Raw genomic sequence first — 18,100 nt, forward strand, 5'->3', positions numbered from 1 at the left:
AAAATCAGTCATTTCGTCGACGAAATGATTATTTTGTAATGAAATGACTGATTTCGTAACAAAATATTTCATGCGACACTTGGCACTCCATGGTCTTTGTTCATGGTTAAAACCATGGACAAGATTGTACCACCTTTGTGAATTCCGCCTATTTTGTTCCATTTACTATAGTAATGTTGAAGGAGAATTCCACCCCAAGAGTGTCATATTCAAGGCAGTGGTTCTTTTACTGGTGTAGAAGTCTGTGCCAAAGGTGCATGTGAAACTGACAGCTTGTCAAAATGCTTGAAAATAATAATGAAACGAATAAATGAAAGTGTGACTACTAGTACATAAAAGTAAGATTACTTTGTTTTGGGTTTCAGTTCTGTTGTTCTTTTGTGCCTATTGACTGCCGAATCTTAAATATGTCAAACTGTCTAGTTAAAAACCACTAGATTTCTGCTATTCAGTACACAGAGATTTGCAATCACAGTCCAGCTGCTAGTGAACGTGTAACACGCAAATGTGTGTAGTGTGTGTATGTTAAATCTGGAAAGGTCATTTTAATCAGTTACACATCTTCGCATATGATCATGTCACATGGCTGGTTGACACGGTTGACTTTCCAATAATATTCAATGGAAAGTATTAATTCACTAAAGTTAGTATCCATCTACCCCAAATCTTAATGCCATCAACATGCACTCAACTGTTCATGCAAAATAATTTAACAGCAGAACGGTTGCAACAGTACCAGAGTTAGAATGGGTGCTGTAAAAGCTCCTAGAGTCTGGTTTCATTGCAATAGCCATAAACTCACCATTATGCACTATGAAGAATATTATATGAATGCTCACATCTACCTGACAAAAAATTATGAACTTGCTAGATATCTAACGTATTTCATATTTAGCATTCCAGTACAAGAAATCATGCATTTTCTTCCTTAGTGCATACTGCTGAGTTTTTATTCCTAACCTATCATACAATTCTGTGCATTTTCGGGTTGTAGCCTAAGAGGAGCATAATGTAGACATAATAAATCACACACAGTATTTCCGTGCATAAGAGTAAGAGAACAAATAACAGAGTGAGTGAGAGTAAATGAACAAATTAAAACAAGTTGCATGAGGTAATGACTATCAAAAGAACAAAATTCACATATTCACCATTGCTTGGGTAATGAGTTGAAAATATATGCACCACTTCCAAAATCAACAAAAACACCAAAGATAATATTTCAAAAGCAATCAATCATTACAGCCATGAATCCTCTCATACATGTACGACCATTAAAGTACTACGATCAGTCAACACATGTGGCATCATCCTTCTTCTTCTTCCATCAAAAGCCAAATAAGGACCGCTGGAATCCAGTCACATCCTCAGCTAATATCTACCACTTCTGGTTCTCAAGCAAGCTGTAAGCAGAACACACTAGGAGATCAGAGGGTTTGCTGCTGGTATCCACCACACGTCTGTTTCCATGATGTGAAGAGTGAAGTCAGGAGTCATCATACCATGTCAGGCCACTCCTCTACAACATGTTTGTATAACTCCCCGTCCTGTAACCTATCCAACCAGAGGGTCAACCCCTGGAATGTGTTCCTCCATTCATCCCTCTCATCCTCACTGTCCTCCAAACCCACAAACTGTCCGTCTAGCGCATCCCCGTTGCCATGGAGATGCCTCCTCCTGACAGCAGAGTGTGGTCTCTGAGATGACCGACTTGGGCTAAACACACAATAATGTTTCTTGGACATCCTGAGAGCTATCACTGTCCCGTCTTCACTCTCTAGATTCAGGGCTCTATACCACGCCCACTGCCTGTCTAAACTCACACAGCTGAAAGGGAAGCTGTAAGACAGAGTAAAGAAACACACAAACCATAATGAATGCAGAGTGCACACACTAATAATACAGACGTCATATCACATGATGGCCAAGATATGTGTGACTATCCAGCTTGTCTGAGTATTTTTCAAAATATCTAACTACCTTTCCCACTAGTTTAGACACAGACCCACAAGAATTAAGCGTATACCATCAATGCATATTACTCTATCATTCTGCTTTCAAAACCTGTAGTAAATCTTCACATATCAAACAATTTCATATTGCAAGTGTACAAATGATAATTTTGAAAACAAATCAAACCTTGCAAAGGTCAAAACTTGTCTAATTTGACTTGATAATTTAGGAGGGGCGGAAGAAAATATGTATATGCTACATATCACCTAGTAAGAACAAATTTTCAAAGAAGTGTTTCACATAAATTAGTACAATCTGGAAAATGCAAAATTACTGCAAAGGCATACGTAGTTGTAATCACGTGCAGGTATCCAAATAGAAATTATTATCATGGGGTAGAGATACTTTTAATTATCTCAACCATCTACACACATAAATATTTAAGACCTGAGCACAACTTTGAAAATAAAAAAACAATGAATGAGAGCTTTTAGAGTTTCTGCTTCTTTCTTGATCACATAGGAAAAGACATCATTTGAAGTGTCCAGGCTTACAGACAATGTACTGAATGCAAAAACTTGGAAAAGAATTGCTGAAATATCTCTTCTCATAGGTGAAAAATAAGCAACCTAATCCAACAATTCCATGTTCATAGTGATGCTTTTTAGGATGTAGTGTGTTAGGGAAGTCTCTGTAATATCATTTCATTTTGCCTTAAATACAAAAAGGCTAGGAAGAATAAAATACCAGCCCATTGCCGTCTTTAGGATGAACAAAGTATACAAGGGTTGAAAGGAGGCCCTCTACTGTTCAATAACTTACGGTAATCGATAGCCTCCAATCTCTCTGGATAACCGATAAAAAAGCTCTTCCTTTGTCCTCTCTCTGGTTAGGAGAACAAGATGCCACATGTTCCGTCGACTAGCCACCATAGTTTGATATTCTCCCACCTTCAGCTCCTTCAACATGCAGCCCCTGCAATGAGAGGAATGAACAACCGTGATAGAAAGACAGAGAGGAACACACAGTAAGACAAACATACAGTCAGAAAACAAACAGACAGGCCCGAATTCTCGAAGGTGGTACAAATGAAACCATGGTTTAAACCATGGACAAAAACCATGGAGCGCCAAGTGTCGCACGGAATATTTTGTTACGAAATTGGTCATTTTGTGAACAAAATGACCATTTTGTTAACGAAATTATCATTTCGTGGAGGAAATGTTCATTTAGTTACAAAATGTTGCCATTTCGTTACAAAATAAACAATTCATCGACGAATTGACTGATTTCGTAACAAAATATTCCATACGACACTTGGCGCTCCATGGTTTTTGTCCATGGTTTAAACCATGGTTTCATTTGTACCACCTTCGAGAATTCGGGCCACAGAGTCTAAGTATTGCTAAGGTGGCTGAGATTCTAAAAAGCAAGAGAGAAATAAAGGCAAGTCTGGACAAAGTGACCTACTAATGACATGTTTCTGTGACACAAAACTCCAAGATCCCTTGCACTATCAACTGGACATACCAGATATGACTTCTAAACAGAAGGTTCAAATTTCTAAATTGACAAACGGCTAAAATGTTCATAGTGGAGCGAATTTTGAGGGAATGCAGTAATTATCCTGTCAGTATGGCTAATGTTACTATGTAAGATATTCATGGCATCTACATCAGTAACTCTACAAGGGTGAATAGAGTGAAAGTTGAGATTGTTGGCATTAAGGAGAGATTAATTCTGTTAATGCCACTGGCAGATTTAGTACTGCAGACTGTTGTGGGAATTTCAAAGTTATTATTATCATTATTATTATCATTCATAGGTTTATTGAAATCGTGACTTGCAGCTATGAAATTGCTGAATTGCTCACAATTGTACATAAAAGACAAGATGCATACATATAAATATAACAAAACTGTCGAATATTTGTACTGCAAATACAATCATAAAATTACAATTCTTTGTACATATAGAGTAAAATGCATAAAAATATACAAAGAATTCTGATACTTTGCTAGGAAGAAAATGCCTCTTGGTGCATTTTGAATATCTGCTGAGGTGCCTGAGGGATGTGTCTTCCAGCATGTGTGTGTATAATGTGTATGGATGCAGGTGTGTGCATAATGTGTATGGATGCGGGTGTGTGTATAATGTGTATGTAGTCATCCAGATGAGGTTTGTACTACACGTAGGTCAGCCTCTACTCACCCTCTAGGAGCAGGTCTCTGTCTGGTGGCCTGGTCAGACTGCTCCGCTTGACCATTGGGTTGTCTCTGCTGGACATTGGGTCCATCCCCCTCAGGGCCCTTCCTACAAATGAGTCCAATCACTTTCAGCATTCAACTGCTTGATATTCCTATCTCTCTACTATCATCTCCACCAATGATATTGATTTCCATTCTCTTACCTTCACTCTATTCTCAAATGGGACATTCTTATTTTAAAGACACCTTCAAATTTGGGATTTCACTACCAGTATACAAAATAGTGAATGGTCACGAGTGCGATGGTACAAGATTTCACATGAGGTGAAAGATTGAAGCGCTCTATTCAATGAGGCGAAGCCGAGTTGAATACACCGTAGTGTGCATCATCTTTCATCGAGTGCGAAATCTCATTCCATTGCTAATTTGTACTAGTAAAGACTATACACTATTCGTTTTCTACCACACCTCGAATGTCAACAGATGTTGTCCACACAGATTCTTGAATTTAGCACAGAAATGACAACCATTTTCTGTGAAAGACAAGTGAGTAGCCGCACAGTCACAGTCACCATGTACGTGCGTATATACGCAAAACGAAGTTGTTTACAAAAATGAGAGACAAAAGTACATGGTTGTAAACGCACTTGTAATTGTTGAGTGCGGGCGGCAAATGTTTGTTTATTGTGACATCATAGCCGGAACAAGTACTTGGGGGTCAATGGAAATGGGTGACGTCAGCCATGCACTATCCATTTTTGCTCAAACAAAATTGCACGGCTGACAGCCGCAGCATGAGATGGAACTTTTAACTAAATGTCACATGATGGGCAATCAACCAATCGGATAGCTACATTCTAATTAGGTGTTGTGTAATATTTTATATTTCATTATATCTATTGCATGAACGAAATGTTTTGAGCACAGGAATTCATATTGTTATCATCGTCACCATCAAGCCATTTCCATCATAACATTTAACATTCATGTCATCACTCTCACCTAAAAAAAAAAATCAAGTTAGCAGCATGACGACTAATATTGTAATCATCACTGCATCATGTATCATAAGTGCAATTAAGAGCACATTATACTTCATGACATCCGTCCCCCTATCATGTCACATCTTTACAATTAGTGGAAATATCAGCAAAGAAAATGGGATTCCATTGGCTTTAGACCCCGAGACCTCCGGATTGCTAGCCCGGTGCTCTACTGACTGAGCTACAAAAAGCCCTACAGTTGTAGTTCAGTGTTCGTCCCAGAAACCCTAAATTCTCAATGCTCAGATGGTCAGAAGCTATAGCAGTGTGTTTGTGTGTGAGTACAGTGTGACACACATGCAGACACTTAAACCTGACATAAACCCGTAGGATAATTCAACTTGGGGATAAATGCGAGGGATCTCCAAGGTGGTGCAGCTTTTTGAGTATGTAACAAACGCAAACAGAAGGAAACTGACCAGATTACAAGAATTTTAAACAATGAAATATCTTACCCTAAAGGCAGGAGACCAAGAAAGGCTAGCATGAAGCATAACATGTAGATACCCATGACAATGACCAGAAGACTGCTGCTATCCCTGTGGAAGACAGAGAAAAAGAGAAGATAATTCAAAATTTACGTTAAAATCTGCCTTTCATTTCCATGCATTTTCGACACACTAGTTAAAGAAGTCTTCACTATACGTGAACACAATATACTTATTCTGGAAAGGATCTGGAATACAAAAACATCTGCAGTCAAGGTTGAAATCTATGATTCTTATTCAGCTTAGATAATTATACTCCACTCACAGCTTTCTAAATGCCTCAATAACAAGATAATACAGATGATTCTCATAATGACAAAGTCCTTGGGACTGGCACTCTTCTTCAGTCATATCAAATTTTGTTGTAGCCAAACAAATAGAGTATACAAAGATATATAGTTGATAATTTTAGACCTGAATTTTTACTTTATTGTAATGAAATCTCATTATTATCATGTTTGTTGCAACAAGAGTGCATTGTAATGTTAAAGGGTGTTGGCTGCAAGAGACTGCCAGAAGACACTACAGCACTATATTGCATCATACAGTAAATTAGGATGACTCCTCCTTATTACGCACTCGCTATTATTTGCCATGAATACATGACCCATTACTTACCTTTTGCAAAAGATCATTGATCTTGACCACAGACATTAAAGACTGACCAAACCAGTCCATGCCTGCCAGCAACATTTCCCTATTTCTAACCATCATACTAAATAACATTAGCACTAAAGTCCTAGCTAAAGTTTTGGCTGAAAAAAAAAACACCCTGACGAATTTCACACACTTCGCACCATGATCACTGAACTTATTAAAATCCTCATCATCTCATGAAAAATATTGCTATCTATTCACCTCTACCCCCCCCCCCCCCACCCCCTTAGCAAGTAGAATCATCTCTGGACATTAATAGCTATTAGTGATGGCTGAAATATGACATTTTTGTCACAGTACAATGACCTTTGACCTTTGACATTTCACAACTGTCATTTCATGGAATATAAAGGATATGGATATCCACCCTATCTACAAAATTCTGTTATCACTGGACTTTCTTGATTGAAGTCAAGACCAGATAATAATTTTAGCCAAAATTTAGTCGGGTGAGAATGAGAAGGGCATTAAGGTGCCTCAAACATTATGACTCAGTGACAACTTAATGCCCTTCTCATTCTCATGTGACGATTTAGTGACCTTAATGACTAATGACCTTGAGATGTGGGGCAGAATGGATGGATGACGTTGGGGTGAAAGCATAGAAAAAAAGAAAGAAATGAAATAGTTTGACATTAGACACATGACTTACCCGGTTGATCTGTAAAGAAAGTTGACTATCTCAGCCCACCAGCTCTTTGCTGTTATCATAAGTCCATTCATGATTTGAATGTACCATGCCTGAGAAATAAAAAGATGAAAATAAATAACTGTGCCATGTTATTTCCACATAACAAATAGCCTTAATTAAGAATTTTCATTTACTAAATATTTCAATTCTATTTGATACAATTTTATTTCTATTGATATGATAACTGTGTGATTTTTATATTTCAGTTGATTTATGATTGCATGATTATCTATGTCACCACCAAATGCACAAAATTGTGCAATTTGACCATCTGGCTGCAAATGAATTTCTAATGAACCATTACCGTTACCAAATTATAAAAATCAAGTATGAAAAGTTCAATAATGAAGAAGAACTTTTGTATAACGTATAAAAGTCATACGGAATTAACACTTAAAGATACTATCTGTCAGTATGCACCAGTACTGTAAAACATGATATATTCGCAGCACGAAATTTTCGCAAATTGGAGCCGACGGCCTTTTTCGTGGCATGAAATTTTCGCGATTTGCCACTGGCGTTCAATGCATATAGTGTAGACAAGAAATTTCGTGTGCATTTTAATTTCGCTAATCTTGGCGCTCGCGAAATCAAAATGCACGCAAACATTCCTCGTTTTACAGTATTCTACATCACATGAATAAGGTTTTTCAAGTGGAACAAAAGAAAAAAAACTGAGACTTTCATTTTGTGAAGGTTTCTCTTCAATGCTGAATGCATGCCGATGGGAGTAATGGGAAATTGACTGTTGTACTCACCGGAGCATTTTCATCATTGAATTGAGGCAGGACCAGTTTGTGAGTAAACTTGGCTGTGCCATCATACAGAGCATAGAGGAAAGTTTTGAGTGCGCGCCTCTCCCCAGGGAGGTTGTCCCCCTCCCAGCGGTCTGGGACCCAGGCCAGCCTCACTTGGTTGCCGTTTTGACGCCAAATCACTGCAATCTGAGACGGACATTGAGAATATCCAAATGATAGGAATCCACTACTCAATGGAGTAAAAAACATTAACAGGCTTTGCCTTGGGACCTGAGTAAACAGTGGATTTTATTACATGATAAATTTGAATAGATTTGACTCAATAAGAAAACAGATGTGATCATGCTTTGCCAATTGGTGTAATGGAGATACTGGTATGAACGCTGAATTTCTGATATTGCCTTTCATCAAGTACTTCCACAACTACTGAATAACCTAAACAGGCAAAACATAAGACTCTGAAGAAAAAAGTCTCGGGGTGAGATCTTATAAATTCTGAAAGTTATCGCAAAATTTGCGGAGGAAGGAGGGGGTCATCCCCCAGTCTTTTTTGGGTTAAAAGGATAAACATGAGTTGCTCTGTGATAGTCTACACCAGCTCATCTTATAATTATTGCATAACTGCAGACTTTTGACCTTGACCTCATTTTTTTCAACACTCCACAACAGTCCATCGCTCTCTCCCAATTCATGGATGTATCAAGTTTAAGTTTGGCTTAACATTTCTCAAAAAAAGAAAGAGAAAAGTTTGCATCATCAACACTGACCCTGTCATATGACCTCTAGAAAAAGCTAAACACATGTACGAATGAAAACCATGATGTATATTGAAAGAAGAATTACCCTCATGAATAAGGATATGAGTAATTCTAACTTTAATAAAAAAAGGGAAATATGAAATCAGATTTCAAATCTATCAAGAGACTTCATTATCATTTAAAAGCTGTATGCTACTTGCATAGAAGTCTCGTATGGACACTTTGGATCCAGACTAGAAGAGTAAAAATTTACCGGTACAGAATGTTCATCAGTCAGCTCCAAATCTTCCATTGCCATGGCAACCTCTTGCTGTCTGTCATACAGCATGTAGGTCAAGGTGGCTTGATGTGGCCAGGAAGGCGTCTCCATCACCAGCTGTCTGAAGGACAGTCTGAAATGCTCATGTTCTGGGGTGGCCATGGTGATCTGGACCACACACAACCTGTGACAGTGGGGGGGGGGGGGGGGGGGGGGGGGGGGGGGGGAAGAAAAAATAAACATTTAAATTCCTGTAGAGTTTTGGATCCATGATGGCACTGTGTGTGATAACAAGTTTCTCCTCCGAAGTGTTTTAGGAATATTTCATGGCAGTTATGTATGCAACAGTCACATAATTATACTGCAGTTACCTATCAGTCATATTGTGTATAGTTAACTTAATTAGATCAAGCCAGAAATTTGATATCCTCACATTTTTAATTCTTACAAGTAACCTCATGTAGATTGTACATTAAATAAAGATATACTGGCATTTATACTCATGGTCAAGCAAACTGGAACTGATTTGATATACTGCTCTAGTACTACTGGAAATGAAAATAATTTCTGTGTCTGAATGGTTGTAAAACTGCTCCTAGATTTATAGAATAACTTATAGAGTAACTCAAATATTTTGCACAGTCCAATCTACTTCTACCCTCAGCAGATAATGCAGAATCATCCTGAAAATTTGATAGTGCTTTAAATTTTCTGACCAGTTTTATCAAATTCTTAATAACTGAAAATCAACTGTACAATAATTTTCTACAGAAATACTGACATCTTCACAAATTAGCTTAGACGCAACTCACAAGAAAAAACATAGCAATGGTTGCTATGGTTACATGGGCCAACTCACTTTCTTCCGAGGACCAGGGGAGACTCAGGGCAGAGCTCTTCAAAGAGGGCTTGAGATGAGAGGCGGGGTAGGATGAGATTCTTGTTGGAACTCAGAAGGTGATGGAGAGCATCCCTGGTCACTGCCTTTTCCTGGAAAAATAACAATTACTTCACTTCAGTCTGAAGACAGGGCTGAAAAGCTTTGAACACATAGAATAACATGTAAAAGACAAAATTTATGCTGTCTTCTGTACACAAAATAAGAGACTGATCAATTTTTAATACAAGGAAAGTAACTGCTTCCTCAAAATAAATCAGTTGAGGACGAGTCCCAAGAATACTCGGGCAAGCTTCTATGGGAAATGCGTGTTGTAGTAAAATCAGGCCGTCCTCAACGGGTTAATATGAATATCACATATCTATATTGCCCCCAAATCCAATATAAAATTAATACTGCTACTTTCTGCAGCACTTCTTTTCTAACCTGTGCATAGTCAAATAAAACATTTCATATGTACAAGTGTATGTGATCCTCTGAGGGTGTGGTCAATTAATTCTGCTTCCAAATTAGTTATCCTCTGATTGTCTTACCTCCAACCTATCTACTGAATCATTGACATTCTCCTTGAAGACAAGAATAGCACCCTCTCTTGGCCACAGGCCGATGTGCTTGCCCAGTTGGTCAGTGTTAGCATCCTTGGCCATTGCCACACCAAATGTCTGGTGCTCTTGGAAGGCAAACGCCGCCAGTCTGAACATGAAAGACACTTGTTCTGGAGACTGAGAGTACAGCAGGACTCGGGGCTTGTTCTCATTGTAGAAACTAGCTAAGAATTCCTTGTAGTTGTTGTTGTTGACCTACAGTAAAAAGAGGGGTAAAAGGTTAGAAGTATGGATGTAATAGAAACAAGATCCTCTAAATTGTAAAGAGAAGAAATTTACTAATCTTTAGTCTACAGTATTATGGGGTGGACTCCTGTTATAACAAAGTCCTCAGGACCGACAGTCTTCTTTTGTTATATCAAAATTTTGTTATAACTGTACAAATAGACAATGAAAAAACAGAGAGCAAGTACAATGTAATGTTGCAGCCTGACTTTTTACTTTGTTGTAAGTGGAATTTTGTTATAACCGTGTCCGTCATAACGGGAGCGCACTGTAGTCAAATATGACAAGCAATCAAGGAAGCATACTGAAGATTAGAAATGAATGGTGCCATACTGTCATATGATATCACACTTTAGATCCTCATGCTTCCCATGGGAACAAACCAAAACTAATTGAGACTGCAAGATTCAGAAAAGAGTTGGAAGATACTTGGAGAACTTGTGACTGAAGGACTTATTGTAGGAGTTACTTTTCCTTGCTATCTGATGTGAGCAGACACACACGACAGTACTTCGTTTTCACTGTTTACTTGGCACATGAAATGGCAAATTGTCAAAGTGGATGGCAAGATAAGACAATTGAAAGAAAAGCTGGAATTTTCAATTTGCATTATGGATCATCAATACCTTTGTAAAAGAAATAACTGGAGAAGAATTTTTCCAAATCAGCCCACCACAATACCAATTTAGCAACGACCAAGATTGTGTGCACACACACTTAGCAAATAAGGGGTGTTGTTGCTGCTGAGCACTGTTGTTTTGTTTGTTCTATTTATTGCCTACAGGCATTGGCCAAAACTTAGAATAAACAAGGACATTAGAGGGGACGTGCACAGGTAATAATTGAGACAGGTACTTACCTCTTGAATTAGGCCATGAGGCAAGAGACCATCAACAAATTCTTTCAATTTCCGGAGAGTGACTGTACCCTGGCCATAGTTTCTCACTTCTTCCTTGATGATGGCTACGATGGCAGGACGGTAACGCACTCCAAGGAGAGAGGATATTCTGTTGTCCATGTCAATGTTTACTGTTCCCATACCAACGCCTGAGGTAGAGAAAGTTTTCACAGTTACAATGTCAGCCTCTTGTTCTTAAAGGAGGCAGATGATTTATCTGATACTGGGTATATAAAATTGCATGTGGCTTCAAAATTTCCTTGAGAACACACACACAAAAAAAAATGATGGCAGATTAATGACACTGCATTTATCAAGATGATAGAACAAACAGGAAAAACAGGAAGATATTCTAACTTCATAAAAGTGTAATATGTTTACATGCTTAATCATAAAGCCAAACGGGACTCTACATCAGTACCCAACATTGTGAAATGCATATTTACAATTTATGTAAACAGATCTACTTGAAATCTCAAATGTAATGATTGATATCAAACACCTATAAATCAATGCACCATGAATGTGCTATTCCCTGCACATAAGACAAATGTTTGGATGGTTGGATAAACAACAATCTTAAAAAAACAACCACAATCACATCAGTACCAAACATCCTTTCCCATGTTTGTATATACTGATGTGCATGATTGACTGTCAGTTTTGACCTTTTACACATTTTTCCAATAGACACACAAAAAGATAAACATGTCAAACATTTACACCATTGTCTGCTTCGCACAATTTAAATGTACATACACGTGTATCTTTCAAAACATGTTCAGCACCCAAAGTGTATAAGAACTACAATACATTACCCAAGGATTCTAGCTCTGGTGCTACATCTGCCCAAACTCCTTCTAGGTTCATGCACTGAAAACAAAAGTTGCCAGTGACAAGCAGCAGGAAAGGTTTCTCATGACTCTGAGGTAAGATGCCATTCTGATAGCGATGAAGTGTCACTCGGCGACCGTCACTAGACCTGGATCCCTGAAACTTGAAGTTGAAGCTTCCATGGCTTCCAAAGTCAAAGTGTTGGAAGGGGTGTCCATGTCCACCAAATGGATCCTGGTTTTGTCTGTTCTCATGAGGGTCCACATAACCAAACTGGTCGTATTCTCTCTTCTTGCCTTCATCGGATAGGATCTTGCCACAAAGATGAATAAGTATCATAGACATAAAAGACAATAAGGATACCAGTTTTGTCATATGCAAGAGGGTAGCTATCATACTCTGTATCATATGGCCTCTAAAGCTACCTCTGAAACCTGATTCCAGATTTTGCTAACATTTCCACAAACCAGTAAAGAAGACAATCCCTTGATGACTTCAATTTGATAGACAGCAGAAATTTATCAGAAGGAAATATCAAATCCCATATTCCTAGCCAAAACTTTTTTCTCTATTTCACTCCAAAGTTTCTATTTCTCAACTACCAACACTGACTTGCAACATGCCAATCTTGACAGATTTTTGTAATTTTGGGCCTATGTGTGACTCAAAACATCATGTGTGTAGTGGCTCATTGCAAACAATGCAGCTGACTTAAACATCACAATTAAGAATTTTGCACAGAAACAGACAAATGAATTTCCCATTACCCTGATTAACTGAGGTTGATAGGCAAAGCTACAATCCAAAATATTGTGTTTTTAGCACGAGAAACTATGACACACAAAAGCAGAAAAAGATGTATAAAATCTAATAAACACCACGGAGCTAGCAATTAGGGTTTATAGACATGCACATATCATGTGAGTGTGTGTCCTATACATAATGGCAGAAACTACATACAAGTATACATTCTATTATTCATTGTAGTTTACATGGGGGAAATTGCATAAACAAAGCAGGCTGTCCGTAATTCAACCACAACGCTGTCCAAATTTTGACCTCTGGCTACATATAAAAACAGATGCTTTTGTTTATGCGGTCAATTTTGTGGTTCATGTCAAACCTTGGTGCAGGTTTTTTACATGATAGGGAAAAGGAGGTAACAACTTTGCTTTACATTATACATGATAATCATATTGGATCATTCTGATTTCCTATAGGAACTTCCATACGGTAGTCACTTACTTCATAGGCTTGTTGAATCTGGATGAATTTCTCCTGTGCCCCAGGGCTTTGGTTCTTATCTGGATGCCTAGCAAATATGAAAAGATGAAGAAAGTAATTAATCTTTCAAAAAACAACAAAATGTCAACAGACAAACAATGCCAACAAAAATAATTCAAATTGACAGACATTCAGACTGCAAATATGCAATTGGCAATGTTGAACAATCTGTGCAATATGTAACATAAATAATGTAGCCTCTCCCCTACTAGTACTAGCAGTTAGGCTCTATTTCATAATCCCTATTAGGGAGGGGAAGAATAGAAACGATCAATGTTGGTGTTATTAAGCACAATTTTCATTCAAATAAAGTAAGTCTAACCAAGCCTGTGAAGTACCAGTGATGTGATTTGTGCAACTGGGTAGCTGGTAACCACACCAGCGACCCCAACACATATCGAGTTACTAGTTACACTTAAATTTGTTACTAGTTACACTTAAACCCCGGCGCGGCCGCGCCGGGGTTAGGGAGCTGGTAACTGCGCCCGGCCCGGGGTTTATTTTTTACTAGGGAGTTGGCTGTCATTTAACTGCATTTCTACTCCAGTCTTAGTAGATCCGGTTCGGTCCTCTACTGCCATTTTAATGTAAATTTGAAGTTTATTCCATTAAATTCAATATTGCCAATAATACTCAATAGAAACATTTTGCTTTAAATGACTGATGGCTGATGCTCCCAAGTTTGTCCCATAAAATGGCCATATTTAAACAAAGGCTGATTCCATAAACTTTCCATACTCATTACGTTTTTATTAGAATAAGATGTTTTCATATCATTCAAATGTAGATGCACCTAGGCTATGTGGTACTAAAACAAGTTCAAGTATTGGATAAGTAACTTAGTAAGCTAAAATACTGGTAAATTTTACTACACAATGACAAAGCAGTCACTAGCGACAGCTAAAATACACAGAAAATAATGTGTGGGACTAAGATTTCTCCAAACCACAGAAACGCACACTACTTACCACTCTCTCGCAAGCTGTTTGTATGCACGCTTTATCTCTCGCTGAGAAGAAGATTTGCTCACTGAGAGCGTCTTGTAAGGATTTAGAGAACTCTCTGAGCAATTTATAAAAATGAGAAAAAGCAACATCAACGAAGAGTAGATGTTCGCCATTTTCACAGGCCGTTTTCAGTTCAGTGGCCGTTACACAGCACCACAGACACTATGATGCGGTATGATTAGATAAGGGCGGCAGGCAGCAGGTGCAGTGAATGATGGCATCCAGAATGCCGCCGGGTGGGTGAGCTGTGAGTGTGAGCGAGAGTCCGAAGTGATTCTAAAAGTCAAGAATCTGGTGATCACCCACCCGGATCCGGCACTGACTCGCAGTAAATACATGTACTTTGCTCACCATGTGAGTGCGGCTAAGGTGCATTGAATTATTGATATCTATGAGCTCCAAGTGATATTTTGAGTAGTACAGAAAGTGTATGAAGAGCTGCCTTACGACTTCCTCAATCCAGGACAGTGTACATCAAATGGAGAACGATGACCCTCAAAAGTTAGGGAATCCCCCGCCCCTCAGTATTGCGTTGTTATTTATGGTACCGCATACCGGTAGGCGTATGCTCGTTGAAAGCAACCCCATCCCATGAACTGCCAATACATGTATTTCTGAACCATTTTCGCAGCCTTTTTCCTGCCTTGAACACCCCCCCCCCCCACAAAAAAAAAAATCTCAGATGAGCTCTCAAGCCATCTCAACTCCAAGACAGACACCCCACTTCATCTCAGACGGAGCTGTCATTCACAAAACATTTGGAAAGATAAAATGTGTGTTCAAAATGAGATCTCGGAACTTTCATAACAAAAAACAAAAACAAAAACAAAAACAAAAAATGAAAATATTTTGACATTAATCTCTGTTAATGGTGAGGAAATGATGATTGCGGGATTTGTTTGTTTGGTTTTTGTGTGTGTGTGTGTGTGTGTGTGTGTGTTTTACATTTTCAAGATGAGGTAGTTATGGTATCTTTTTAATGACCTCTATATTCAACTCCAAGACAGACACCCCACTTCATCTCAGAGGTGAGCTGTCATTCACAAAACATTTGGGAAAATAAAATGTGTGTTCAAAGTGAGATCTCGGAACTTTAATAACAAAAAATAGAAATATCTTGACATTCTGTTAATGGTGAGGAAATGATGATTGGGGGATTTGTTTTATCATTTTTTTTTTTACATTTTCAAGATGACGTAGTCAGGGGCGTCACCAGCTTTTTTTCAAGGGGGGTGCGTTTTGACACTAACAATGTTTACGAGATTTTTTTGGACAGACATTTGGAATATAGGAAGCTCTCAATCCCTAGACTTTTACTGTTTTTTGAGGGAAACCAAGCGGGGAAAGGGCAACGGCGCGCCGGTAGCTAGGATTTCATCGGGGGGGGGGGGGGGGGGGCGGGGGGGGGGGTGGAAGTGCCGGAGAGGGTTGCATCCCTTATAAATGGATTATGGAATGACGGTGTGAAACGACAAATTACTGGCAGTGATATCAGGGGAATGGCATAACGACTACATACGAGCGAGCGGAGCGAGCGAGCTTGGAAATTTTGACATTTTACAGTCCAAAAAAACTGCCGTTTGTAGCCATATTTTTTTTGCTTTGTAAATTAAGGGGGGCGCACCGAGCGCAACTGCTGGCAATTACTGGCAGCAATATCAGGTGAATGGCATGATAATCAAATGCGAGCGAGCAAAGAGAGCGAGCTTGGAAATTTTGACATTTTACAGTCCCAAAACTGCCATTTTGGAGCCATATTTTTTCGCTTTGGAAATAAAGGAGGGATGGGGCGCAACGGGCGCAACTGCCAGTAATTACTGGCAGCAACATCAGGAGAATTGCATAACGACTACATACGAGCGAGCGAGCGAGCGAGCTTGAAAATTTTGACATTTTACAGTCCAAAAACTGCCGTTTGTAGCCATAATTTTTTGCTTTGTAAATTAAGGGGGGTCGCACCGAGCGCAACTGCTGGCAATTACTGGCAGCAATATCAGGTGAATGACATAATGATTAAATGCGAGCGAGCAAAGAGAGCGAGCTTGGAAATTTTGACATTTTACAGTCCCAAAACTGCCATTTGGAGCCATATTTTTTCGCTTTGGAAATAAAGGAGGGGTGATGGGGGCGCAACGGGCGCAACTGCCGGTAATTACTGGCAGCAACATCAGGAGAATTGCATAACAACTAAATGCGACCGAGCGAGCGAGCGAGCGAGCGAGCTTAAAAATTTTGACATTTTACAGTCCCAAAACTGCCGTTTGTAGCCGTATTTTTTTTGCTTTGGAAATTAAGGGGCGCACCAGGCGCAACTGCTGGCAATTACTGGCAGCAACATCTGGTGAATGGCATAACAATTAAATGCGAGCGAGCGAAGAGAGCGAGCTTGGAAATTTTGACATTGTACAGTCCCAAAACTGCCATTTGGAGGCATATTTTTTCGCTTTGGAAATAAAGGAGGTGGGGGGGGGGGTTCACCGGGCGCAACTGCCGGCAATTACTGGCAGCAAAATCAGGAGAATTGGGTAACAATTAAATGCGAGCGAGCGAGCTTGAAAATTTGACATTTTACAGTAAAAAACAAACTGCCGTTTGTAGGTATATTTCTATATTTAAGGGGCCTCATCGGGCGCAACTGCTGGCAAATACTGGCAGCAATATCAGGAGAGCATAATGATTACATTCGAGCGAGCAGAACGAACGAGCTTGAAAATTTTACATTTTACAGTCCAAAAACTGCCGTTCTTTTCTTAGCCATATTTTTTCGCTTTGGAAATTAAGGGGGAAGGGCACCCGGCGGAACTGCTGGCAATTACTGGCAGCAACATCAGGTGAATTGCATAACGATTAAATGCGAGCGAGCGAAGAGAGCGAGCTTGAAAATGTTACATTTTACAGTCCAAAAACTGCCGTTCTTAGCCATATTTTTTCGCTTTGGAAATTAAGGGGGCGCACCGGGCGCAACTGCAGGCAATTACTGGTATCTAGCAACATCAGAAGAATAGCATAAAGATTAAATGCGAGCGAACGGAGCGAGCGAGCTTGAAAATTTTGACATTTACAGTCCCAAAATTGTCGTTTGTCTCTATAATTTTTCGCTTTGGAAATTAAGGGGGGGGGGGGCGCACCAGGCGCAACTGCCGGCAATTACTGGCAGCAACTTCAGGAGAATGGCATTACGACTAAATGCGAGCGAGAGGAGCGAGCGAGCTTGAAAATGTTGACATTTTACTGTCCAAAAACTGCCGTGTGAAGCTATATTATTATCTTTTTTTTCGCTTTGGAAATTAAAGGGGGGGGGGGCGGACGCCCGGTGCGCCCGGTGCGCCCCTCCCCCTGGATCCGCCACTGGTAGTCAAGGGTGTGGGTTTATGTTCATGACTGGGGGAGGTATGATCGACCAGCGAGGTGGCGTCGAAGTGACCAAGCGGGGAAAGGATGTCCAAAATCTGCACTTTAGAGCATCCCCTAAACTAATTGTGCGTGTTTGTTTGTGTGTGTATTATATGTACATGGAAAAGTTAGGAATTAGCCC

General features: G+C 39.4%; 1 protein-coding gene across 1 annotated transcript; it reads right to left on the reverse strand.

Moving 5' to 3' along the window:
- Nucleotides 1-1,204: 1,204 nt before the first annotated feature.
- LOC139730651 (dnaJ homolog subfamily C member 16-like) lies at nt 1,205-14,917 on the reverse strand. Its single transcript, XM_071641544.1, has 13 exons — nt 14,527-14,917; nt 13,520-13,586; nt 12,259-12,586; nt 11,402-11,589; nt 10,246-10,512; nt 9,674-9,804; nt 8,809-8,998; nt 7,798-7,983; nt 7,001-7,089; nt 5,659-5,742; nt 4,165-4,266; nt 2,776-2,928; nt 1,205-1,839 (listed from the first exon to the last, which is right to left on the reverse strand). Exons 1-13 carry the CDS (start codon nt 14,676-14,678, stop codon nt 1,497-1,499), a joined length of 2,280 nt encoding a protein of 759 aa, XP_071497645.1. The 5' UTR covers nt 14,679-14,917; the 3' UTR covers nt 1,205-1,496.
- Nucleotides 14,918-18,100: the final 3,183 nt, after the last annotated feature.

The sequence above is a fragment of the Diadema antillarum genome, unplaced genomic scaffold, assembly GCF_040938485.1.
Source record: "Diadema antillarum isolate AM-2024a unplaced genomic scaffold, OU_Dant_1.0 scf00000002, whole genome shotgun sequence".
Taxonomy (NCBI): Eukaryota; Metazoa; Echinodermata; class Echinoidea; order Diadematoida; family Diadematidae; genus Diadema; species Diadema antillarum.